The 26,445-nt window shown below is 40.3% G+C and overlaps 2 protein-coding genes across 4 annotated transcripts; both read left to right on the forward strand.

Annotated features, from left to right (window-relative positions):
- Positions 1-883: 883 nt before the first annotated feature.
- Positions 884-15,552, forward strand: atcaya (ATCAY kinesin light chain interacting caytaxin a). 2 transcript variants are annotated; one of them, XM_061682869.1, is made up of 13 exons: positions 884-1,468; positions 3,549-3,648; positions 6,840-6,898; positions 6,992-7,240; positions 7,920-8,093; positions 8,193-8,295; positions 8,381-8,512; positions 11,305-11,391; positions 13,382-13,480; positions 13,619-13,654; positions 13,737-13,802; positions 14,014-14,072; positions 15,110-15,552. In XM_061682869.1, the coding sequence occupies exons 2-12, from the start codon at positions 3,572-3,574 to the stop codon at positions 14,045-14,047; spliced, it is 1,116 nt and encodes a 371-aa protein (XP_061538853.1). In that variant the 5' UTR covers positions 884-1,468; positions 3,549-3,571; the 3' UTR covers positions 14,048-14,072; positions 15,110-15,552. The 2 variants fall into 2 exon arrangements, with proteins under 2 accessions (XP_061538853.1, XP_061538854.1); XM_061682870.1 differs by lacking the exons at positions 884-1,468; positions 3,549-3,648 and adding an exon at positions 4,876-5,285.
- Positions 15,553-19,045: 3,493 nt separating this feature from the next.
- mibp (muscle-specific beta 1 integrin binding protein) lies at positions 19,046-26,254 on the forward strand. 2 transcript variants are annotated; one of them, XM_061683246.1, is made up of 8 exons: positions 19,046-19,223; positions 19,721-19,811; positions 22,381-22,429; positions 22,606-22,780; positions 24,200-24,271; positions 24,380-24,486; positions 24,600-24,685; positions 26,173-26,254. In XM_061683246.1, the coding sequence occupies exons 1-7, from the start codon at positions 19,198-19,200 to the stop codon at positions 24,683-24,685; spliced, it is 606 nt and encodes a 201-aa protein (XP_061539230.1). In that variant the 5' UTR covers positions 19,046-19,197; the 3' UTR covers positions 26,173-26,254. The 2 variants fall into 2 exon arrangements, with proteins under 2 accessions (XP_061539230.1, XP_061539229.1); XM_061683245.1 differs by lacking the exon at positions 26,173-26,254 and adding an exon at positions 24,827-25,076.
- Positions 26,255-26,445: the final 191 nt, after the last annotated feature.

Genomic DNA, 26,445 nt, shown 5'->3' on the forward strand with positions numbered 1-26,445 from the left:
GGTGCCAGTCATCAGAGAGTCAATGAAATCTGGAAAACAAGATATTTCACCCCTGTGACCGCAGCCAAACGTAACACCAGAACGGCAAGATATTGTGTCTGCATGCAAATTATCTGTATATTTCTACATTATTCGGTAATGAATATTCTATATTTTAAGGTAAATTTTCAAAGTGTACCTGTGTGACAATGTATTGTAAAAAATATTAAGAAATATTCCCAGACGTCTCACCGTTGGGGGATTAACCGGAAGTAGTTTTCATGACTATCTTGTTTTCGATAGCAAGCTCTGCTGCTGAGTCCAAAGACAACAGAACCATCAAATCATTTTACCGCCCCCACCCCTCAAAAAAACCAAATACCAATAAAATGTTTCATTTTATTTATTTTGTACTACTAAAAAAAGGTCCATAGAACAAAAAGACCTTTACGAAAAGAGCAAAACTACGGTAATGAGTGGGTGATACCAATACCAAAATTGATGCAGACAAAACAAAACAACCTGCAACTAATTAATTTCAAGTGAGACTATAGAAAAAATCTTATAATTTAAAAAAAAAAAAAAGGTGTGCAGGCTATGGTTATTTGTCTATATGTGCCTGGATCGGCTGGCAACCAGTCCAGGTTGTTCCCCACCTCTTACCCAAAGTCGGGTTGGATAGGCTCCAGCTCACCCACAACCCTAATGACGATAAGATATAAAGAAAATGGATGGATGGAGCTGCACAGACTTTGCAGGCAGCTGCATTTCGTCCAGAGCTGATCTGATTGGCTGAGTGCATTTGAAGTAAGGATCTTGAATAATAAATGTGTGCAGAGGGGATTTGAGAGTTGGGGCAGTCAGTGTGAAAGAGACATGGGTGGGAGGGGAGAAAGGGATGCTGTTGCCAGGGAACACTAGTGAAACCACGAACCACAGAAAACAGCAGCAGGATTATTACAGAGATCAGTACTTCATTTACCCAAGTTGCTATTGCTTAAAAAAAGCTGCTCCCATGGAAGCATCTAGATATGCTCAATAAAAGCAGGGTTTGGAAAAAGGAATATTTGGAGCCAGTATTGAGAAAGGTGACAAGATCATGATGCCACAGCCGACGCTCTCTGAGTGAAGAAATTTGGTGCGGACATCAGGGCTCAGAGGCACCCTGTCGACTCGCTCTGCACGCCCAGGCTTTTCACAACAAAGGTGGACAGCGGCAAAAGAAAGAAGACGAGAAGAGGGGGGGTCCAGCACAGAGGTGCCCCCTGTCCTCAAGCACCTGCTGCTGGCTAGCGTCTGACATTGAGGACACTGTCTGTGTGTCTGCACATGAGTGTATGTGCATGTGAAGTAGGAGAAGAGAAGACATATGCATTTGTGTCAGTTTGGAGGATCAGCACAAATTTTTGCTGAGGAGGAAGGAAGGACATACACACGGACGGACGGACGGATCTTCTGAAGAATTCATAGGAGATCTCCAACATCTCATGTGAGTATAGCCGCTGACATCATGCCAGATGCTGAGCTGATCTCAAATGAAATCCAACTGTTCTGGGTCATCCTAGAAATGGGGCCATCTTGTTGTCAATGATTATCAAGTGCAGCAACTTTAGATACTGGAGATTCAGATTTGACTCCTATTCATATTTTACAAAGACAGCCCTATAATTCAGCACATTGTCTTTCGTTTTTCAGCAATTTAAGCCCTCTAGCTCATGCTGCAGTATTAGTTTCTCCACCATGCCCTAGGTGGAAATCAGCACAGTAAAATGCCTGTGCATAGCATTTGTGTTGAATTTCTATTTATGTGGCTATAGTATATATATATATATATATATATGTGTGTGTGTGTGTGTGTGTGTGTGTGTGTAATGTGTGTTTTCTACAGATGTCATTAACTGTATTGCATGCTTTTATTGATAATGTACAGTATTGTGTATAATGTATTTGGTGTGTGTATAATGTATTTGGTGTGTTTGCTGTATTCTTTTCTTTTTACCTTTTTTGGATGCCCAGTAACGTCAGGCGAAGGGACTGCCAATAAAAACTAGCCATTCAGCTAACTTGTGTGCATTTGCATTTATTAAAATGTTAATTCATGTACACCATCCCTTTTCAAAAATAAAAGAATTTGAATGTCACACAGTCACTGGTGGTGTAGTGGTAAACTCGCCTGACTTTGGTGCAGGCAGCGTGGGTTCCACTCTGTGACAGTCTGAGTGTGAGTGCGAATGGTTGTACGTGTCTATATGTGCCCTGCGACTGACTGGCGACCAGTTCAGGGTATAGTCCGCCTTTCGCCCGAAATCAGCTGGGATAAGCTCCAGCGCCGCGGATAAGCGGTATTGATAATGGATGGATGGATGAAATGTCACACATGCTCCTTGCATCTTGCAGACCTCCTTAAGGAGTTGTCAGGTTTGCTAACATTTACTGTATACATTAATAACATGGTTGGGCCTTTCCTAACATTCTAACCCTCAACTTTTATCAAGGGGCTTTTCATTGAACGACATGTCTATTGTTGTGGTTTTAGTATGATGTGAGAATGGAGAAGCATACTCGATTACGGTATTAGATTGTACATGTTTTCCTAATGTTGTGTCTCCAGCTATAAAATGCTACATAGAATCCTTATCTTATAGAGTCACTCTCAAATCCAGCAACAACAAAAATGCACCATTTTCCGCAGTTCAATGGGACGCGCTTGCCCCCATTAGGTTTGCGAGTGAACTGGAGCCTATCCCAGTTGACTTTGGGTGAGAGGTGGGGTACACCCTTTACCGATCGCCAGCCAATGAGACAAACAACCATTCACACTCAGATTCATGCGTCTTCAATTACCCTAGCATGCATGTTTTTGTAATGTGGGAGGAAGCCGGAGTACCTGGAGAAAGCCCAAGCAGGGATGGCGAGAAAATGCAAACACCACACAGAAAGGTCAGACAGGGATTTATTTGACCCTGAGACAGATGTGCTAACTCCCATCATGCTGCCTCAGTGGGACCCACACTCCCCTATTTCTTGCACACCAAATTTCAAATTGACGTATCCACTGTACAGAATAAAAACAGTGTCTAATATGCTGTGTATTATTCTGCATTCGCCATCAGTTACACTGAGGAAATACTGTATGTATTGTTTCACTAACCGCAGGTGCGCAGAAAGTAAAACATGCATGGACGGATACAGTGAAGCATAAATACTGTAAGTGAGCCTGTCATTCTCAACAATGGCCTCTTGAGTTCTACCCAGGACGAGAAAGTTTGCACAATATCTGACTTGACCCACAAAATGGGCTTCATCACATGTTTCTCACAAGTGCTCCAGTGGGCAGGGGTATAGAACAATGTGACCCACAGTGCTTTCAACCCCTAAATGTCACCATAAAGTGTAATTTAGTTGGATTTAATCCACCCACAAAAGCAAACGGTTTCCTTTGACTTTTCAATCATTACCAATTTCTGTGATGAAGCTGGTTCTAGTTCTTTCCCTATTTTTATGTAACAGTGTTTCTTTTGCATTTGAAAGTGTTGTTTTTACAAATATGTGTCTGCTGTCCTTTTTAGGCCCCTGCTCCCCTTGCTGAGGGATGGGCACCACAAAAGCTACTCTAAGAATGGAGAACATGGAAGTGAAAGACGAGTGGCAGGATGAAGACTTCCCGAGGTGTGAGACTGCTACTTTGTCTGTTTCACTATTCAAGTGATGACACAATCGTGTTGTATTTGAAATTGTGTGTAGAGATACAGTATGCATGCTGTTTTCATGTTGCAATGAGTTTCATTAGAAACAGCATACACTTAATGGCCATTTTACTTGGCACACCTGAGAGTCAATACACTTCAATGCTCATACTGAGAGGTGTTTATAACATTTTGCCTCTTCATGGAGCTAAACATCGTAAACAAAATATTAGAAAGAGCTCTCAGTATCATGCAGTAGTTTTAACCATAGTAAATTACAACCACAATAATAAGTGTATTGTTAAAAAGAGCATCCACTAAGGCAGCACTGACCTCGTTCAAGTTCAACGATTTTTCACATGGGAAATACATAAATGAATGCAAAGATACAAGGACAAAAATTTTAAAGTAGCACAAGTTATGGGCTCAAACAATCACCAACCTGATCTATTGACATTCACAGAGCTGGGTCTTTACAGTCCTGTTATTTTCCATTTATGCCGGAGACTATAAACCGATAGATATGGGAAAATACAAATGTAGAATGGAAAATGTTAAAAATGGGCTTTACCTACTGTATGTTATCCATGGCTTGACTTCACATCTTCTGATCTTGTGTTGCAATCTGTCTTCTGAGTTGTTAGAGACACATTTTTGAACATTTTACTAATTGCAAACGTCAGTGGAAAAATGTTAATCCTTTAGTAGACAAGAGAGAGGACAAGAGCTTTAAGACCAAAGAGCGATACAATTTATTAGACGCTGACATGCAAGAAGACAATTCGAATACAACCTGATGGCTGCTTTTTGAGAAGTGTCCCTATTTCACCTTAGGTAAGTTCAAACTGTATATACACACATTAATAGGCATAGTTATTATCTGCCTCATCCAACTGGCAGCCCGCAAACACAGGCATCTTGCTTTATCACAGCAAATTGATAACATAATATCAGAAAGAGAGGAACACAGTCTGCTATCGTATCCTCACACTAAAACAAATAGAGGTTTTGATGACATAGAATACATTTTAGAAGTGCAAAGGCATTTTTTTCTAACAGTAAACAATGGGGATGATAATTATTCACGATCATATGTTTGGATTGTTTACCAGAAATATCCTTGGACAAATACCTAACAATCACAAATTGCATTTTTCATTGATCACATTTAATTGTGCAAACATTCCTAATGATGTGATCATACAAAAATGTAAGGTGAAAGTAAATAATGTAAAGCTTGGTGGACAGTAAAAGAGGACAAATGTGATGACACAGAACGCTCCTCCTCACTCCTTACTTGTCACTCCTCCCCCCTCCATCACACAGGAAACAGAGAGCAGGTGCGGCACTCTCTTTGTGAATGGCCTGGGGATGGTCATGTGATGCAGCAGCAGTCACCGATCCAAAACACAACATCGCCATTGGTGAAATGGTGTCAGGTTTTAGTGGAAGAGAGAAAGAGAAGGAATGAGCTGCAGCAAGATCCTCTATTTAATTGGCCTCTGAGAGATGCTCTGTATGAAACTAATGACGGGAAGGCAGTGGATGAATAAGAATACTGACAATGATAAAGGCTCATGTGTGTAGCACAACATACTGATTTGACATCACTTTTGGAAGGTAAGCATTGCTTAATACTTTTATTGATGGTTGAAAAGCAGCCAGACTGCGACAAAAGGGATTATCTTGCTTGTGAGAAAAACCTCTCTCGTTGTTCTATTGTCATGTTATACTGCACAGTACTATATACTGTATAAAAAAGAGGGTTCGTTTTAAAAATGGGTCCTTGAGGGAGAGACTCAGGTTGTTTATCAGTGGCTCGGATGATGAAGGATACGCAGGAATGCAGCACATGTGGGGACGTGCTGAGCCCACCTCAGCTGGAAAAACACACTGCAGTATAGCTCCCTGCATCACTTGTACTTAGTGTCAGTGTTGATATTTACCGTTGTCTCTGGTGAGGTGTTCAAATTATGAAATAGTATTTAACTGGTTCTGTATACTCACAGCGCACGCAAACAAAGCATTTTTGGCTGTTTTCTTCCCCTCACCCGCATATTCTGTCCTCCCTTTTCATTCTCCTCCTCCTCTGCTCTGCCTCACGTTGCCTGCCAGCATAATAATCTTCCTCTTTCCCCGGAGAGAAGCTAATTACCATTCTCTTCTTTGCATTTCGGTTTTCAGTGTTTAGATGGATTACTGGCAAAACTGTTGTTTTAAATGGTCCATTGGACATCATACTAATTGGAATAATCTAACATCCCTTTGTGTGAGGTGACTATGCTAATCTCTCATAGGCAGTGGACAACATATAGGGCCTACTGTCCATCCAGTATGCACTGACTAGCCACAACGTTAGGTACACCACCACAGTTTAATAGGAACGACAGTCGTCCTAATGCAAGAGTATTCGAAGATTCTGCCGTAACCAAGATATTAATGCTGTCACTGTGAGAGAGGTATTCATTACCTCTGCAAAGGAGGTACATTGCTGTGTGTTACTGAGCAGGATAACACAAAACTACTTAATCAAACTATACGATGAACCTATTAGATAGATAGATAGATAGATAGATAGATAGATAGATAGATAGATAGATAGATAGATAGATAGATAGATAGATAGATAGATAGATAGATAGATAGATAGATAGATAGATAGATAGATAGATAGATAGATAGATAGATAGATAGATAGATAGATAGATAGATAGATAGATAGATAGATAGATAGATAGATAGATAGATAGATAGATAGATAGAAATGTTTACATTTTCCTTAATTTCTCAATGAATAATATACCAAGGTCCTTACCAAAATCCAGCCATATCCAGCAGGCGGGTATCTATGGAGGTACAGTATATCCTTTCTTTGTGATCCAAATTAGCATTGCTTGGCCTTGGTGCAGGTCTGTGGAGTACACAAAAGGATCCAAATTAGAGAAACGCGTCTCAGCATGATACAGTGCAGTTCTACTTCACTCCAGCTTACAACAACTTGTGATAAAAATCATATTGATAACCTACTAAAGTATCCCTCTGACTGTTTCAACTAAAACTGAAGGCCATTTTTTTGTGACAGCTCTTTTATTTGTTGTCAACAGATTGTACATGTATACCTAATGTTGTGTTGGGTTTATACAAACATGAGTGGTTTGTTGTGTTTTAAATCAGACTTCTACCTGAGTACGGAGACATGGACTCCTCTTGTGGCCTCACAGACAACAGAACCTGTAAGTCAATGAACACCTGTTGCTTGATCATTTTTAGAAAATGGTTGCATCATCTACTTCTCCTGATGATTGTTTCCCCTCTTCACTTTATAGCTCCTCCCAACTCCCTGAATATGAGCTCACCTGGAGGAGGCGCAGGCGTGTCATCCTCGCACCGTACAAGGCGTACATTGGTTGCCCCTGAGATGAACCTGTCCCTAGATAAAAGTGAGGGATCTCTGCTGTCAGATGACTTCCTGGACACACCTGATGACCTGGACATCAATGTGGACGACATTGACACGCCAGATGAGACAGACTCGTTGGAGTTCATCACCAATGGCAATGACCTGGAGTGGGAAGGTGGGAGGAACACCTGAGGACTGTCTTGAAAATTATTGTTGACGTCTAACCGTAAGACAGCACATAAACTAGTGGTCATCGACTGCCTCACAGTCGAGAGGTCATGGGTTTGAATCTTGGCTCAGATCCTACTGTGTGGCGTTTGCGTGTTGCTGCGTTCCACATTACAAAGAAACATGGGTGATAGGTTAGTTGAAGACTCAAAATTGTCCTATGGGTGTAAATCTGAGTGGTAATGCTTGTTTGTCTATATGCGCCCTGAGATTGACTGCCGACAAGTTTAGTGTGTACCTTGCCTCTCAGCCAAAGTCAGATGGGATAGGCTCCAGCTCATTAATGTCAGAACAAGCGCTACAGGAAATGAATGGATGGTGTAACCCAACAGAGATGGTAAAGGCTTGTCATGTAATATTTACTCTTAGTATGACGCAATGTGGTTCGATACAACTGCAAAATCCAACCATAATAATAAATATATTGTTAAATTCATAGTGTCAAGAAAATCTAAGCAATCTTGTTTGTCAAGGCAAACCTTTGATACACTTCCTCTATTGGCTTTCATCAGACTGTGCAGGCGTACCTAATATTTTGACAGGTGAATGTATTTTGATTTGCTCTTTGGGTGGAGCCTTTTATCCGTGCATAATAAACAGCCATACACATCACTGTGTCGTTCCAGATGACACCCCAGTGGCCTCGGCCAAAGCAGGTCCAACTGGTGGTTCGGGAGACTTGGATGAGGAAGGAAATGCCAACAATGGACGCCTCTGGAGGTCAGTGATCATTGGAGAACAGGAACACAGGATTGACATGCAGATTATCCGACCGTACCAGAGAGTCATCACCCATGGGGGTGAGTGATAAAGGAATGTTAAATGAATCATCTGCGTTGTCTTTATGAATGTTTTGTTGCGAATGTCTGAATGGAATAAAATCCGAACCCTCTCTTCAGGATATTTTGGGGAAGGCCTGAATGCCATCATTGTTTTCTCTGCATGCTACCTGCCTGACAGCAGCATCCCAGAATACCACTACATCATGGAAAACCTTTTCCTGTGAGTCTACTCTTGCTAAGTTATAGAGTATTATGTTGTAATAGACGGTACTAAACATAAAGAAGTACCTCTCCTGCTCCTCCAGGTATGTGGTAAGCAGTCTTGAGATGCTCGTAGCTGAAGACTACCTGATCATCTACATGAATGGAGCCACTCCCAGGAGTAAGATGCCTGGAATTAGCTGGCTAAAGAAATGCTACCAGATGATTGACAGAAGGTGGGAAACAAACTTAGAAATGTTCATTGATGTGGCAAGTGAAAGTAGACAAATGAAAACTACCTTTTTACTTATCAATGATTAAAAACTAAAAAAATTAGGTACATCCACATCATTCAAAGTGATTGAAGAAACTGCATTGAATGTTCTGCCTTTAAAATTATTAAGATTCTTTAAGATAATTAGGACGTTAATAAGCAACAAAATAGAATTGCAGAGTGCCCAATTTTATTTGTGTGCTTTTCCATCTGTTAGTCGACCTACTTACTTCCGGGTTCGTGGAGAATGTTGGAAGAGGTTACGTCTGGATGGACTATTCCATTTAGCTGGGGGGCGTTGACAGTTCCATAGACCCCAAAGACACAGGGCTCTATTTTCAAAGGCAGCGCAACTGTGGTCAAGCATAAAAACTGGCATATCTTGATTTTTGTGCAAGAGCAAGCGTCACTGCGTGTTCGCATCTTAGTGGACGGTGGTTTCAGGCAAGGGGGGATGGGAGGGAAGATCTTGGCATGGTGTGTGTTGGATTCCAATATTGACAACAGTCTTCATCCTGTCCGTTTCACCTGGCAGAGAATTTAGGCTAGTAGAGAGTGATTTTGGCGTTGGGCTTTGCTCCAATGGGGCAGGGAGGGCTGTGGGAGATTCAACGTCCTGGCTCCTCTCATTTGTCAATCGCTCCTTGATTGTTTGGATGATGCTGATGAATTGGTGTGCGCCTCGTGTCGCCATATCTCCTGTTCCTCCGATTGTTTGGGAACAACTGCATCTTTTTGTCCTTCAGCCGTGTCACCAAGGCCAGTGGTTTCTTTTTGGGCCGCTGAATGATGTACACAGTAAAAAATGTTGGCAGCCAATAACTTAACCCCTTGTCTATTTAGACAGAAACTGTCTGCCTTGTAAAGATGTCTGCGCTACCAAAAAATGCAGAAATTGTCAATGGAACTCACAGATAGTGCAGTACACACTTCTATGAGCCACTTATTTAATTGACTGAGCCTAGAGAAATTAATGAAATCTCGCTTCAGTACCTCTGATTGCTGCTTGAGAACATCCACGGCCCCTGTGTGTATAATGACATATTCCACAGTTGGGTGCTGATTAGTGATCTCCAGGATTTTATTTTTGAGATATCAGACACCATGTCATTTGTAAAACACAGTACTTTGGTGTTCTTCTCACTGCACAAATGTTTCACATCCTTGACAGCTCCATCACCAACTATTAACGTTTAGGGTGCCATTTTTTTCTCGTATGATTTAGTTTCGTACCTTTCAGGGGTGCTGGGGGATGAGCATTCTTGGCCAGGGTCTAGTAAAAGTGGCTCAAATCTATTTGTAAGTCTGATGTCCATGTTTTGCATTGACTCGCGTCCTTTTTTCTTGCCCTTCGCTGTAGCGACCGTCCACGGCCGCACACTCGGGGTTGAAGCAGCCCGCAACGCAGGCCAGCCGGATTCCTCGGTAATCTGCTGGTGTTGTGTCCTCCCTTTTAGATGTTGTCCCATATCTTTGGGCTTTGGTCCCAGTAAATTCCAGGGAGTACTGCTGGATGGTCCATTATCATTTCCACAGTCCACATCCGTCCTCTTTGTTGGGATAAGTGGCTGTCTGTTAGCACACTTCTGCTCACCATTTTGAGACGTTGGCAGAGTGGTTTAATTCCCCGACTGTCCATTCACATCCACATCCACTTCAAGACAGTGTATTTTCGTTTCCAGGATTGACATCCTCTGCAGCGGTCTGTGATAGTCCTCAGTGGAAAAGGGAGGCATCTTGATTGCTGGTCTTGTTGCTAATCACAGGCTTGTGCTAATTAGCAGGCCACGCTCACGTAATGGTGAGAGGGTATCAGAAAATATTGGAATATAGCAACAACTGACTGTATCTACAAAACAAAAAGTACAGTCCCAGAGGTTTAAAAATATCCAGGAGTCGCTGCTTCTAATTTTTAGTAGTAATAGTAGTATATTTTTTAATTAATCCCATGTACTGGCCGACACGCAGCTATGGGGCGGGGGGGCACACGAACGATCTTTGGAGGGGATATAGATACATGAGGTACATATTTAAGTTACCAGCGGTTTTCACCAGCTCATTCTGTATTTAATAACGGTACCCACTTGTGTTGTATGATGCCACACCGGCCAAGAGCAATGACAATGCACGGATCGCTGCGATTACGCAAGGTGTTCTTCCACATATACTGCAGATGTCTCTATGTGAGATTATTGCGCCGTATTTCAAGGAAATGAGAGGATCTGCTTCGATAGGAAAGGATTGAAGTGTGCTGCAAACACGCGCCCACACCAGCACAGATGTCCCTCATAAATTGTCCTGATGTACGCCACAAACCAAAACCGGGTCTCACCCAATTTCTCACAGTTATGTCACGCACAGCGCTGGATTACGACAGTCAAGAAAATTGAGCCCACAAACTACGAAAATAAGTTTTTATATCATCAACAAAACCTAACCAAAACTGATTGGGTTCTTGCTTTGCCCATGTGTTTGCCAACTCTCCGCTAATTTCATGAAAACACTTAAATAATGATGCTCACTTTTGTTGACACATCATGCAGGTATTAATTAAGTTTTGTTGTAATGTTGTTAAACTATTACAGTATATGAGAGGAGCAAAACATTAGAAGCCCCTGAGTATGATGCACTATTATCTTTGTAAAGGCACGTTTTTACTTTGTTTTGGTCTTCCGAATACTTAACAAAGTGGTAAACTGTCCATTTGACTAGAACAACAAGTTGTTTACGTATTCTTCTGTGTTTTGATATCAGGTTGAGAAAGAATTTGAAGTCTCTGGTCATTGCTCATCCTTCTTGGTTCATTCGCACTATACTGGCTATATCCAGGCCCTTTATCAGGTGAGGCCCACAAGCAAGCCAATGTGGACTGAAAATTTATGCACTTTCACACAACTTTCTTTTCCAATTACAGATACATCGTGGGGGCTTTGTATCACAGTCCTCCTAAAAAGTTAATCCTACATTTAGATAGATAGATATGATGTTAATTGGTTGGCACATCTGCCTCACAGTCTGGAGGTTCAGAGTTCAAATCTCAGTTATGGCCCGCCTCGCCGCATGCTTGCATGGGTTTTCTTCGGGTACTAATGCTTTCTCTTACATTCCAAAAAACATGCATTTTAGTTGACTCAATTGTCCATAGTTGTGAATGTGAGTCTGAATGATTGTCTGTCTGTGCCCTGTAATTGACTGACAACCAGGGCCTCCTGGCCAAAGTTAGCTGGGATAGGCTCCAGCTCACTTGCAACCCAAATGATGACAGTGCTAAAGAAAATGAATGGATGGATAATGTTGTAGGGGACGTAATGCACAGTAATCAGGGCCGACCCGCCCATTGGGTGGGTTTAGCAAATGGTAAGGGTGGCCTCAAGGGGGCGCCAAAACTCGAGCTAACATTTTTAAATCATCTTTAAAAAGCTTTTTTGGGGAGGGGGGAATCACCCTTCAATATAATTATATTAAAATTCAAATGGGAATGAAATTCAGATAAACAATCAAATAAGAGGCGCAAGGTGAACTATGTACCTTAATTTAAAATCAGCTCACCTCGAGGCTCTCTCTCTCTCCCGTTTTCCCTACGATGCATTCAAATCCCCTCAGAATTAACAGCGCTAAGCACAACGGAACACTTCTTGCTCTCACAAACCCCTCAACAGCAACACACAACAATAAACAGTTCGTTACAATATTAAAGGGAAATAAGAACATGTAAATACATTCATTATTTGATGTTAAACTAAAAAGTTAAAACAACAGTGACAGCCTCATTTTGTTGTGATGGAAACTGAAAAATGAATAAATCTCAGGCTAGAGCTTGATGTTATAGAAATGATAAATTATTGTCTTGTGTTTCTCTCTTACTACTTACACTTATTCACAATAACATTGCTAGAGACAAATGTCCATCCATCCATCCATTTTCTTTACCGCTTATCCTCACTAGGGTCGCGGGTTGCTGGAGCCTATCCCAGCTATCTTCCGGCGGGAGGCGGAGTACACCCTGAACCGGTCGCCAGCCAATCGTAGGGCACATAGAAACAAACAACCATTCGCACCTACGGGCAATTTAGAGTCTTCAATTCATGCATGTTTTGGGGATGTAGGAGGAAGTCAATCACATTCACGCCAACGCACAATTTAGTCTCCAATTAGCCTACCACGCATCTAATATATCAGTTTAATGAAAGCATGTTATATAAAAATGGAGGCTCGGGGTGCGACTATTTAGCACGTCTGCATCACAGTTCTGAGGACCCGGGTTCAAATCCGGCCTTGCCTGTGTGGAGTTTGCATGTTCTCCCCGTGCCTGTGTGGGTTTTCTCCAGGTACTCCGGTTTACGCCCACACCCCAAAACATGCATGGTAGGTTAATTGAAGACTTGCCGGTAGGTGTGAATATGAGTGCGAGTGGTTGTTTGTTGATATGTGCCCCGCGATTGGCTGACGACCAGTTCAGGGTGTCCCCGTCTCAGTCAGTTGGGATAGGCTCCAGCATGCACGCGACCCTAGTGAGGAGATGCGGTACAGGAAATGGATGGATGGATGGATGGATGGATGGATGGATGGAGATCTGAGATCCTATAACTTAAAAAAAGGAAGAAAAAGTGTAAAGACAGTCAGTATTGGTTTTCATCTATCTTTCATGATCTAACTATTTTTGTTATAGAATCAACAAATAAGGATCCATTAAAAAAGATCAAAAGAGGTTAATGTTGTTGCATTTTTACAGAAATATCAACCCATAAAAAAAGAATAAAACTAAGGGGATCTTAGTACTTTCTAAGCCATTGGTGTATTGATTGTGTTGTTCTCTTGTTGCCATTTGCAGTGTGAAATTCATGAATAAGATCCAGTATGTTCAGAGCCTAGATGAACTGGCCCTAATGGTCCCCATGGAGCACGTGCATGTGCCGGAATGTGTTATGCAGTAAGTTATTCTCACCACTAAGTGGACAAAAAAAGAGGCTTATATAGTTCTGACAGTCTTTTAAATCTATCTGTAATTGTTGAAAATGTCCTGGCAAGAATAATTCTGAGGAGGATAAAACATTTATATTCATTGCAGGTTTGATGAGGAGCGGATTAAAGCTCGCAGAGAAAGGTGAGTTTTTAGTTGTAATTCTTTGTCTCACTTTATTTGCTTATGCATACTATGAATTCAGCTAATTTTCCAACGTGTGTAGGATGGAGCAACAGCAGAGGCAGCAACTGTCAGGCCCACAGGAACCGGTTAACAAAAAATCTGAGAGGTACTGGTTCAAAGTTTTGTACTACGGCTGTACATTTTACATTACTGACTGCCGTTCCTGCGATTGTTTGGGATAGCTGGGATAGGCTCCAGCACGCCCGCGACCCTCGTGAGGAGAAGCGGTACAGAAAATGGATGGATGGATGGATGATTGCCGTTGTTGCAACTTTTAACCATCTCAAAAAATCCTCACTGCACTATCCTCTTTCCAGGCCAAAGTCAGAGTCTGTAGAGCAAGGAATATGAAAAGGGGAGAACTCTCTGAATCAAGGTAATATGACCTGTTGTTATATAATGTTACCGTACTTTTATGAACATCGAAGTTGTCCCGTGCTTTGGAGTAGACACAGAAGAGCCTCCTGCATCGCATCAACTCAATGGCAACTTCATTTGGTACAGGTGGTACAATGTGCTCAAAACCATATTGAAACAAATATAATAATACTCCATTTTGTTTAAAACAACTAGAGTGTTATTAATTTCGCAGGATTTTTAGCGTTGTGCTATGAGGTTTTTCTAATATTTTGGTTACATTTCACTACATGAGGGGCCAAATATTATATGTATGGCCCAATGAAGTTCAACACCATTGCAAACAAACAACATTAATACATATATTCTCATTCATATTAAATCGTGCATTCATGTCTGTCATGTTTACCCTGATGCTGAGGCAACAAATTAATTATGTCACAATAAGCATTTTTGACTTTAAGTACAACTATATCACTGGGCCATCACAACAAAAGATTATAACCAATATAAAAATAGAGCTTAAAGAAAATAGTTTGCCCATTAATGAGTGCAGCAAATTTTGGATTTTTTTTTTTTGTCTCTCTCTTTAATTCACTCACAGAGGTTTTTCTTAGGATGTTTGAAATGTGTTTTGCGTTGGGGCCTAGAAGGTTGTGTTGATGAAGTTCTGTTTTTTTGTTCCCTTATATGCTGAGCTTGATAACACGAGTACTGTATACACAATTACACATGCATATAAGGGCCTGTTAATTTTGATGCATTTATGTAATAGCGTAATGTATATGAAAAACCTGTAATTGCATGTATAGACTTTATATAAGTCAAAACTACAAAAAGAGAGCAAGTAGTAGGACTTACATGTAAACTGTGCCAAAGTATGAAATGTATTGCCTCTTCTTTCGTTCTATTTTTTTCTCTCTTTCTTTCTTTCGATCTGAATTTCTTGCTTTTTATTCTTTTTTCATTCCTTTTTCGTTCTTTCTCTCATTTTATGTCTTTTCTGTTTATATGTTCAAATAAAGAAAGCCCTCTATCACTCTTCTTTTGCTGCAGTGTGCCACGTGGAGCAGGAATCTCTCTATTGAAGCTTCAAAGAGGCAGCGACCCAACCAGTCTACATGTGCTTCTTTATTTGCTCATCATTTTTCGATCACAGTACAATGGCAAATGCAACATCTCATCTTTTACTCCTTTTTGACGAGAGGGGTACATTTGCAAAGGAGCTTGCCGTTCCCTTGAACTCTATTGGCCAACTTTTGCACTTTAATGTTGGGAACACCTCACACTGAACATTTGCCCTACATGAGTCACTGGACGACGGACAACTAAAGGATTTTGCTCTTCTTTTGATAAAACTCCAAAAATGAAGGAAGTGAGGTTATTGTTCACAGGCGCGACCAGAAAGTGGTGTAAGTAAAAACAGTTTGGTGCAAGAGATAGATCTATATATAAAGTGTTGTAGATGTAAATACTGCAATACAAAGTCTTTGATTTTGCGCCATGCTGTTATATCATATAAAGCCTTTTCAAGCTTTCTGCTTTGCGGACCTGAGAATCAAGTGTGTACATATGCACTGACAAAACCATTCTCTGACCTCCATCTGTACTTTACCACCTTACCATGTGCCTCTCTCTTCTTGAATGTAAAATGCAGAAATATGACAACCATTTGCTCACGCACCTGCTCATATCGGTTTATGTACTCTATTCGCTGGTTCCTTTTTGTTATCATGTACCGCCCTTTGGCCGAGAGCTACAAATAACTCCATAGAATAACACTCGGACAAACCAAAACCGAACAATCTCTTTGCATAATCCTGCTAAAATGCAAATGAACATCACTGGAAAGAAAACATAAGGTCCCTGGTGGAGGTAATGAATGCAGCTGTTTTAAACCCTTCTCTTCACTTTCTCAGTGTAAGTAAATCACCCATTTCAATACATGCTACTACAACCACCTTGTACAGTATGTTCCAAAACGGAGATAAGTCTGGATATCGAAATCATGTATGAATCAATGCTTGCCTACTTCTTTATCGCATGTTTATGATCATACAAATATATTTCATCTAAAATAGATGAATAGTTTATGTATCACTAGGTTTTGCTCATTTTTAAAAAAATTGAACTTCACATAATTTTTACACCACTCGTCAATGCACGTCCAAGTATTGTACACATTTTATTTTTATAAATGCACACTAAAATAATATAAATGAGTTTTGTCAGTTCGACGCAAAAAATACAGTTATACTTTTCCAACATAACTAGTGTGTGTGTGTAACTAGCGAAATACAATTGTGCGAAACAGGCTGACATAAAAAATGTCATATTTTTTTGGGTGTAATTGTTATTTCAGATTGTGATGGAAATTGGTGTCTAAAGCTTCATCAGTATAGTACCTGATGATATTGTCGTATTCAAGAAGTTTAACCCTTTCTGAAATATCAAATTCTATGGAGGGACTGTTTTTTTCTGCTCTCTCTCGTCTTCCACCGGTGAGACTTTTTTTTGTAGCAGGACAGAACAGAGCAAAATAATATTTTTCTATTAAATCTGCAACATTGCATTGCTTTCAAACATTTGGAATTGTATGACTTGTTTAGCATCGGGAGTTATTGATGGCCTCCAAGTGTATTTTGTTAAATTAGTAAGAGCTTACTGCGATTGGCTGGCGACCAGTTCAGCGTGTACCCCGCCTCTCGCCCGAAGTCAGCTGGGATAGGTGCCAGCACACCGTGACCCTAGGAAGGATAAGCGGTTAAGAGAATGGATGGATGGATAGTAAGAACTTATGCATAAGAAGAGAGGCCATGGAATTTGAAGAAATATTACAAAAGTCATTTGTTACTTTATTAATTCAATATTTTGTGACTCTTGACCATCAAACTTGAGAGAAATGTTTTATCAAGCCTGATGTGATTTTGTTGAGCGCCTCATGTTGAAGTCATTGAGAAATATGACAGTCATATAGACTTGTTATTAAATGTAGCCAAACTATGCTGTGTAGACAAATGTGAACGCACTTGAACTTTCCAAAATGATTTTCCTTTTGACCATAAAAGCACAATGTAGTCACACAGACGCCAGCTATTTTTGCTCTTTAGATTCCTATACAACGAGTTGTTTTGCGTAGTTTGAGGATTACATCTGCATTGTGAATAGAACTGAATAAATAGTCCATCCTCAAAATCAATTTATTTTGCTTGTATCTGTGCTTCATTTTTACAACAGAACAGTGGGGAGAGTAAAAGTTAGTCTGGAAAAAAAATCCATGAAATAGCAAGGTACACTGGGCAACTAAATAGACCCCTGGCAAGGCTGAATTTTGGCTTTTTATGGTTCCATTTGTTCTCGTTGATCAACGCTTCCATGGACCTAAGTCTCCCAATACATTTTTGGAGAGAAATCATCATTTATCCCAACTTTTAAGTCAACGGTGACCTACTCGCCGCTGCCCATATTTCGCCCTACAAGACCTGTGTGGATCTTTTCTTAGATAAGAGGAAGTCCTGTGACATCACATGGTGACATTAGACGCACATCACACCCTTCTCCTCAGCACACTTATGAGGGAGAGGCACAACAGCTGACCCCCTGACTCCCACCACTTTGAAAGAATTCACAAAGAGACACAGACAAAAATAGAAACATGTTGCATGGAGAAAAAGTCTGTTCAAAGGTGAGCGGTAAAAGCTAAAATGGGAGAACAATCTATAAAATGTTATAGTTTGTAGTACGCTCTTCTATTGGGAGATCTATTGTCAAGGTTATGAATGACTTCTGTATTAACTTTTGTTAAAGGAATTGTAAGGGCAATAAACTTATGGTGACAAATGAACAAATAATTCATAAAGTACAACAAATCCTCCCATCCATCCACATTCTATACTGCTTATCCTCATCAAGGTTAAGGCGGGTGAGCTGACTCTGGGTGAGTGGTGGGTTACACCCTGGACTGGCCACCAGCCAATCCCAGGCCACATATTGTATCATTAACCTAACAGCATGACAAGGATGTGTAGTATTTGAACATTTTCAGAAAACAAGAAAATAACACAAATTTGACCAAACACATTCATCATCATAACACTTTATGGCATGTAGTCTATAACATGAGTTAAAGTTTTGCTATTTTGCTTTCCATGTAATGCGGTGCATACATTTAACAATTACATTTACTAATTATTAGAATGTATATATATACATTCTAATCTATATATATATATATATATATATATATATATATATATATATATATATATATATAGATTGTTTTTTTCATAGTAATGATAAGATGCTCGAGCTGACATGTAAATGGATGGGTTCAAAATATAATAATTCAATTATCTTAACAATCTAATGTTTTACTATATTCAATGAATGGATGGATGGGGAAAAATAATTTAATAATTAATATATATAATATATTGAATAATTTAATTAAATAATTGAAAGTTGCTTTCAGCATAATGATAGGATGCTCCACTGTTTGGATGAATGGGCACAAAATCAAATTTATTTGTTATTTTAATAAAGTGTAAGACTTAACTGATGGTAATTTTCCATGCATAAACGGTTCCAATATAAGGTAATTATTACAATGTAGTTTAATTGTATTTATTTATTTATTATATATTTTTTTTAACACCAGCTTTATTTTGAAATAGACAGCTAGAGATTTTTTTGTTCATCGCAATGATAAAATTCTGAAGTGTCGGGAAGAATGGGTCATGAGTAACGACGTGAGTTTTCCACACTGGCGATACGTCAGCGGGACGATAGGAGTAGTTGGAGAGGAATAGTACAGAACCGACTGAGGGTGATCCATATGAGCAGGTGCAGACAAATATGGAGTTTTGATTGGCTGGAGGTTCCGGCTCAGGCTGATCCGATTGGTCGGTGTCGTCACTACGCCAGGAAACTGAGGCACGAGTGCTGCCTGCGTCGGCCGTGACGCCACACGTCTCCGCCACAAGATATAAAAGCAAGGGGCTGGCGCTCAGTTGTACAAGAGTGGCAACAGTCCATCTACCCGGCGACCAAAGTCGATTTGATGACATTTTAAGTTTTTTTTGGGGGGAGTTAACGGCACTTTGTGTTTCTTCACTTGAGAAGGACTACTGAGAAGAGACGAAAAGATGAAATACGTTATAGGAATTGGCGGGTAAGTCTTTGGAATAGTATTAGGAGCCTTGTTTGCTAACCTTCCTACTATTTAACCACTTCACACAAGTCATGTAAACGTTTTTTTTTTTTTTTTTTTGGTCTTCGTTTTAGTAGTTGAAAATGTCCTGTCCGGCGTTGTTTGGTTCGTCCCGTTGAAATGAGCGGGCCATTTCAAAACGTGAGCGCCAGACTTCACGCAAAATGGAGGGAGATTCAAAACACGAGCTTCGACCGAAGCTACAAACGGCACGCACTTATCAACATTTACGTTTTAACATGCCTGACAGTCATTCATATTTAACATTCCGAGTCCCACTCCAGTTCTCTACAATATTGTAATCTGATTGACACCTATATTTTAGCTGCATTATAGTCCCATCGGGGCACATTTTAACCTGTGTTCCCAACAAATATTACAAATATTTAACATCATCGAGGACAAATGGCACATGGCTACTCTTTTTACATGGTTGCACTTTTTCTTCTGTTTTGCAGAGTCACTAATGGTGGTAAAACCACCCTGACTAATAAGTTGATCAAGACATTGCCCAATTGTTGTGTAGTGCACCAGGACGACTTTTTCAAGGTGGGTTTTAGCAAGTAGAATTAGGGTTGTGTTCCACCCCCCCCCCCGCCCCCTTTCATTATTTTAAATACACCCTGCATGCAAGCAAAATTAATGCTGCCTTGACAAACATCCCACCCCACGGCCATGCTAACATCTGCTTATCTTTGTAATATTTTCTATTGCTTGTACAGTGACTCCTTGTTTATCGCGGGGGATATCCTTTAAGAGCCACCTGCAGTCGATCAAAACGTACGATACGGAGAGACCATATACTTTTCATATAGTATGCAGTTTTACCCCTCACGTAGCCTTTAAACATATTTAAGCTTATTAAGGCACACTAAAGTATTCCTTCGCACTTGTTTGGTCTTGCATGCACACTTCTTCCAATGAGAGCCTCAGTGTGCTTGCTTCAAGTTTTTTTAATTTCTCTCCCAGTTGAAGTTTACTGTAAAACTGACACATAAAACAGAAGAGATTTAAATTCTATCCATTTTCCGTAGCCCTTATCCTTTCTAGGGCAGCGGACATGCTGGAGCCTATCCCAGCTAACTCTGGGCAAGAGGCTGGCAACCAGTGTACTGTACTGGTTGATTTGAACCCGGGTTCTCATAACTGTGAGGCAGATGTGCTAACCAGTTGCTCACCGTGCTGCCAATGTTTACATTTCAACATCAACATGTTCAATCAAACATATGACATAATTGTATCTAACCAAAGTCTGCTAGCTTAATGCTAACATACTGTAGAACACAACACTACATTGACAGGCTAACGGAAATCAGCATAGACTTTACAGTAATTCTAAACTTTCAAACAACTGTCATAATGTTCTTTTTTCAATTTTATGCCATTGATAAAATAGTATTAGAGTGTAATAATTCAAGTACATCCTTTTTAAGAACAATTAACTTTTAATTCTAAAGTATACAGAACATTGGCATTGAAATTTAGAACAAATAAAATATATTCGATAAATAAAACACAAAAACCATAAATAAAACAGACTCATGCTCTTTTCAAAAAATTGCACTTAAATATTAAACATTTGGCACAGAGGCATAGTCTTTCAAATTTGAATGAATAAAAAAATCACCATGTATGTAAATTGAGGCTCTGAAATCATGAAAAATAAAGCTAGCGCTCCCTTGAGCTGCAGGACTGTGTGATAAGGATAGGCTTATCTATCGTGACTAGACTTTACATCGAATTTTATCGGCTTGATCGTTATTGGCCAATAATTAGCTTTTTATGCTGATCGGCTTTAATGTCGTCATTCGCCGATCCGATCAATGTCATTGATTGGCTCCACAAGACATTTACTCCGCCTCGCCATCATGCACAGTATATTTGAATTCAAAAGCTAGTTTATTTTTCGCCTTGTCGCATGTCTTTTGACTTAGTACTGTAAATATCTAATGGCCAATAAAGTTGTTAAAAAAAAAACCATGTCTGCAGTGTGGCACAGACAACACTTAATGTGTGGATCAGACTACAAATTTGGTCTTTCACGATTGAACTATGTCAGACTACTGCAATAAAATCTTATATTCCGATAACACCGCATCCCGTTGTTTTACGATCATTGGGCTTTATCTTGTCAAATGCGACTGGATACACTCGTTACCGCGCCGACTGTATTATAAGGATAAAATGGGGGAAACGTGTTGGTGGTCACCGGCGCTCAGGACAGGAGAGGATGTTCGTTTAAGGTTTGCTTGAGGTATGTTCCCATACTTTAATACGATACGGCTCGGAAGCAGGCAACAAAACGTTATGCAGCCTAGCAAGCTACTGCTAGCACTAACGGTTGTACGTAAACATGCCGCCGTTCTGTCGAATCATGCTCTAAAGTCTCGGTATGGGTGAAGTAATTTAATTACAGTAACTTAGCACCCAGTATTTCTGCCACGTTCTAATGTTGGTTTGACCTGACTGATTAGAATACACTATCTGACTAGAGCAGTGATTTCCAACCTTTATGGAGCCAAGGAACATATTTTACAATTGAAAAATCTCACGGCACACCAACAAACAAAAATGTCACAAAAAGTGGATACATTAATTACTGTATGTACTTCCTGCCATCTAATAGAAGACCATTCATTTGTTATGTCAGTTACCATGCCTCACTGGCATAAATAGATGAACAAATACACATTATTTATTGTAAATATAATTTTTGGAGCAAGTAAGTACACAAGTATATACATTAAATGAACAGGTCATTTAAATAGACTCATTGCCCCATCTTGTGATCGAATCGCTGATCCGTTATAGTTTTCTTTAAACTCGCTGATCGGCCCCAAAAATCCTAATCCTGTAAAGCCTAATCATGACAGGCCAAGTTGCAACACAATGCGGTAGTACAATGAAGGCATGCAACTCTAAATTCGGACTCTATACTGTCACATGATGGCCCGCGATATAGCGGGGAACACTGTACTCAATTTAATTACCCTCCTTTACTCACGGTGGCCAAAAGCATCTCCTTCATCTCTCTTGACATGCTATCCCCCCCACCCCCCAAAAGTGTTTAGATGGCTGTGAGGTTGCAGCAATGTTTTATTGGTGACTGTTATTTCAGAAACCCGATCAGATAGAAGTCGGGGAGGACGGCTTTAAACAATGGGATGGTAAGACCTCACTGAAGACTGCCAGCCCGTCCACAGCATTGTATTGTTAAACTGTTAAAGGGGTCCATTCTTTTGGACAATCCAAAACCAATGACCTTCACTCCACATCCGGAAGTCCTTTTTGTGTTTTCTTTGCTAATTTACGCCGTTCCTGTTGCTGTAATGTTGTTCGGCAGTGATCACTGCCTTGGACATGGAGGCCATGACCGACACCGTCAAAGGCTGGGTGGAGAATCCAGTGAAGTTTGCCCGTTCGCACGGTGTCCCGCTGTCTTCTTCCTCCGACGTGGCCAACCCAGATGAGCAGACCCACATCCTGATTGTGGAGGGCTTCCTGCTCTACAATGACCCGTAAGTACATTATTTACGATAATCCTCAGCGGGGAAATGGAAGTGTTGCAGCAGTTCAGCAGGGTAAAGCAGCACACACATTTGTTTGAATAAATAAATAATGAAATCTTGAACTTATTTTATATAAAAAAAAATATACACACAGCGGCTGAAACAAGTGTTTAACACATCACTGTTTTTCTCATTAAATATATTTCCAAAGGTGGTATTTATTGACCTGAAAATATCACCAGATGTTTGGAACGACCCAAGTAATCCATACGTAGAAAGTAGAACAAATAAACTGTTAAAATGTCTGTAATAATGTGAAATGACACATGGGGAAAATTATTCTTTCCTTTCTTCTTATGTTCAATACTTTTTCCCTCGTGTCATTTCACATTTTTACACACACTTGATTTCTGATCTTATTTGTTCTACTTTCTTTGTATGCAGGGATTACTTGGGTTGTTCCCAATATCTGGTGAAATTTTCAGGTCAATCGCACCTTTGGAAGTATATTTAGTGAGAAAAATTGTTACGTATTAAATACTTATTTCAGCTGCTGTTTATAAGATAAAATACCCATGGCTCCAAAGAAAGTTGAAGCTGCCTAGCGATCAGGGTCAGTGAAACACCCTAAAAAGTGTGGGGCACGGCCGTTTAGGGGCACTTTTTTCATTTAAAAAATAAATAAATAAAACATTTCGGGGATTTGCGGATGGAAGTATTTTGTTTTTGTTTAAGTGGGGCAACCACGACGAAATATTGCCCCCACACAGGGGGTTCTTGCCCTAAAATAAGGGCATTTCTCTAAAAAGTGGGAGGGCACCGGGAATTACTGTAATTTATTTTCCCCAGAAATAATAATTAACATTTACATCCTCTTGCATTGTTTGCATACAGCAGGGCTTTCTTTTAACTCTTTAGTAAACATCAGCTTTACAGATGTCATTTCTGCTCTGCAGTCAGCGTGTGTTCTGGTCATAAAATCTACCCTGATATACATGATCAATCATATTAAAAGAAATTAAATTGTCACTAAGAGGCACACACTCTCTCTCTCTCTCTCTCTCTCTCTCTCTCTCATACTCATACTCATACTCATACTCATACTCATATGAAAGGGGAACAAGGAAGTTTCGAATTGAAATGCTGAGTGTCTTTACCTAAGTGGATGAGTGACCTGGGGGTTATTTGGGGTGTGGAGGCTATTTGGGACAGATGCCCAAAAAAAAAAAACCACGTATCTGTGCACATGTAGAGTGTGTGTGTGTGTGTGTGTGTGTGCGCCTGCAGCTTGAGATAAGCAGTTAAACGGAAAGGGGCTCTCTCTGTGCTCAGTATGAATCCAAAGATAAAGAGAGTGTGCAGCAGTGCTGACACACACGTGCGTCTACCGTGCGTCAAGTGTTGTTCATCCCCTGTGTGCCCCTGCAGGCAGCTGCTGGATGTTTATGACAAGTGCTATTACATCTCCATTCCCTATGAAGAGTGCAAGAGGAGGAGAAGGTGACTTGTTTTTTTTCCTCGCATTTGAACTTCTTGAAGTATTTTCTTACCCAATACTGTCACAATACATGTGACTTGTCAAACTAAATGTCTTTTTTATTGTTTTAGTACAAGACAATACACAGTCCCAGACCCTCCCGGCCTGTTTGAAGGCCATGTTTGGCCGATGTACCTCAAGCACCGCACAGAGATGGAAGGCAGTCGCTTAGATATTGGTAAACCCTTTGAACCCGCTTTTTTTTTCACCACCATTTTTCAACTCATAATAGAATTAAAATGTTGTTTTATTATTATTTTTTTTAAATTGAATGTTCTCTTTGTTTTACAGAGTACCTGGATGGCTTGAAATGCAAAGAAGAGCTCTACAACCAGGTGTATGAGGACATCCAGAACAACCTGCTTCATCGTTCATAGGTGAGAGCATTGCCACTGATTATAAGAGTTCTAGAACAATCCTTTAAGGAAGTCAATGGAGGATGACGAGAGTAAAGAAACCACTTTGAAACTTTTTTTACATGACAAAGTCTAACATTCTGTTTTTCTATTTTCTTGCAGCATGAAGTCAGCACTCCAGTGCTGTACAAATATTTGTATATAGTTCCAAGGATTCTTTTTTTAAATAGTTTTTTGTAAAAGTTTTTTTTTTTTTTTGTAAATACAATGAATTTATTTTAACTTATGATTGTTTCCATTTTGGTCTAAAAGTGATTGTTGAAGTGATTTTACCTGTTATTCACACTGGACCCTTTGCTGGCCAATCACATTCTTCTTTCACCAATAAACATGTATTCATGTTGGAGATGAACATCAAGCATCTGAGTCCTCTTTCTAGCTTGTATAGCACTAATGGTTATCATTGGGGACTGCCTGGGATCTGTGGGCCCTGATATAGCGCATGCATCGCTAAAACTACAAATCCCAGAATGCTTTGCTAGTTTGTTGGCACATCAGTGAGACCAGCAAGGCCCCTCCTCCCCAATCATTAGCAACAATGCTACCAGTCTCCTCAGGCAAATTCACACCTCTCCTTCCCAAAAATGGCCAAACTAAAGATAGAAAATACACAGACACACACACACACACATACATAAATATGAATACATATGTATACTGGCATATTTATTTTTTAAAAATGAATTAAAAAACTAAATATGATAAAATAAAGCTATTGTCATTAGGTATGGCTATTTGGCTGAAAACAGGTGAAATTGAATATCATGGTCTCTAAAATAAAAAAAATAATATTTAAATGTTGGCGGCACGTTGGTGACTGGTGAGAGCGTCAGCATCACAGTTCTGAGGACCCGGGTTCAATCACCGGCCCCGCCTGTGTGGAGTTTGCATGTTCTCCCCGTGCCTGTGTGGGTTTTCTCCCACATCCCAAAAACATGCATTAATTGGAGACTCTAAATTGCCTGTAGGTGTGACTGTGAGTGCGAATGGTTGTTTGTTTGTATGTGCCCTGCGTTTGGCTGGCAACCAGTTCAGGGTGTACCCCGCCTCCTGCCCGATGACAGCTGGGATAGGCTCCAGCACGCCCGCGACCCTAGTGAGGAGAAGCGGCTCAGAAAATGGATGGATGGATATTTTAATGTAATTGGGAGAATCTGAAGTTTCGGAACTACAGTGTTGTAGTGAGCAGAGTAATTGCTGTTGGGAGCAGTTTCCAATCCGTGGATGTGGCTCAACTTCCCATCTCTGACAGCAAACTAGTTGAGACTTAGTCAACAGCGCCTGTGCCGAATGCAGCACAATACCTCAAGTACATGTCATTTGTGCTTGTTTATCAACACTCATTTCTGAAACAGTAGTCCTGACATCAGCTGTGGCTTTGTGCAATGTGACACATGCATGTCTTGTGGAAATGAAGTGACAAGGGGATTGTTGTGACGCCCTAACAGGTGGATGTGGTCGGAAAAGGCGCTGGCATAGCTTCGAGGTGCTAAAAGTGACAGTAGTGTGAGTGAGTCTAACCTGCAGACGAGCGCACGTTCACATTTAAAATGGCTTTCATCAAGTACACTCAAACAAGGTAAAGAGTCATCAAGGTCACAATCTATGCATGTCAGTCATCTCCGTGTGCTCCTGTGAATAGACATGTAGACTAATGCAAGAGAATGTGAACACAGTGGCTATATTATTCCATGCTCCTTTACAGTGAAAACAAATTCAGT

Source organism: Phycodurus eques, chromosome 8 (assembly GCF_024500275.1).
Source record: "Phycodurus eques isolate BA_2022a chromosome 8, UOR_Pequ_1.1, whole genome shotgun sequence".
NCBI lineage: Eukaryota > Metazoa > Chordata > Actinopteri > Syngnathiformes > Syngnathidae > Phycodurus > Phycodurus eques.

Coding starts and splice junctions, on each gene's coding strand:
- atcaya (XM_061682869.1), top strand. CDS start 3,572: ATGGGCACCACAAAAGCTACTCTAAGAATGGAGAACATGGAAGTGAAA. Junction 3,649..6,839: donor CAGGATGAAGACTTCCCGAG/GTGTGAGACTGC, acceptor GTTTTAAATCAG/ACTTCTACCTGAGTACGGAG. Junction 7,241..7,919: donor CAATGACCTGGAGTGGGAAG/GTGGGAGGAACA, acceptor GTGTCGTTCCAG/ATGACACCCCAGTGGCCTCG.
- mibp (XM_061683246.1), top strand. CDS start 19,198: ATGAAATACGTTATAGGAATTGGCGG. Junction 19,224..19,720: donor TACGTTATAGGAATTGGCGG/GTAAGTCTTTGG, acceptor TCTGTTTTGCAG/AGTCACTAATGGTGGTAAAA. Junction 24,272..24,379: donor GAGTGCAAGAGGAGGAGAAG/GTGACTTGTTTT, acceptor TTATTGTTTTAG/TACAAGACAATACACAGTCC.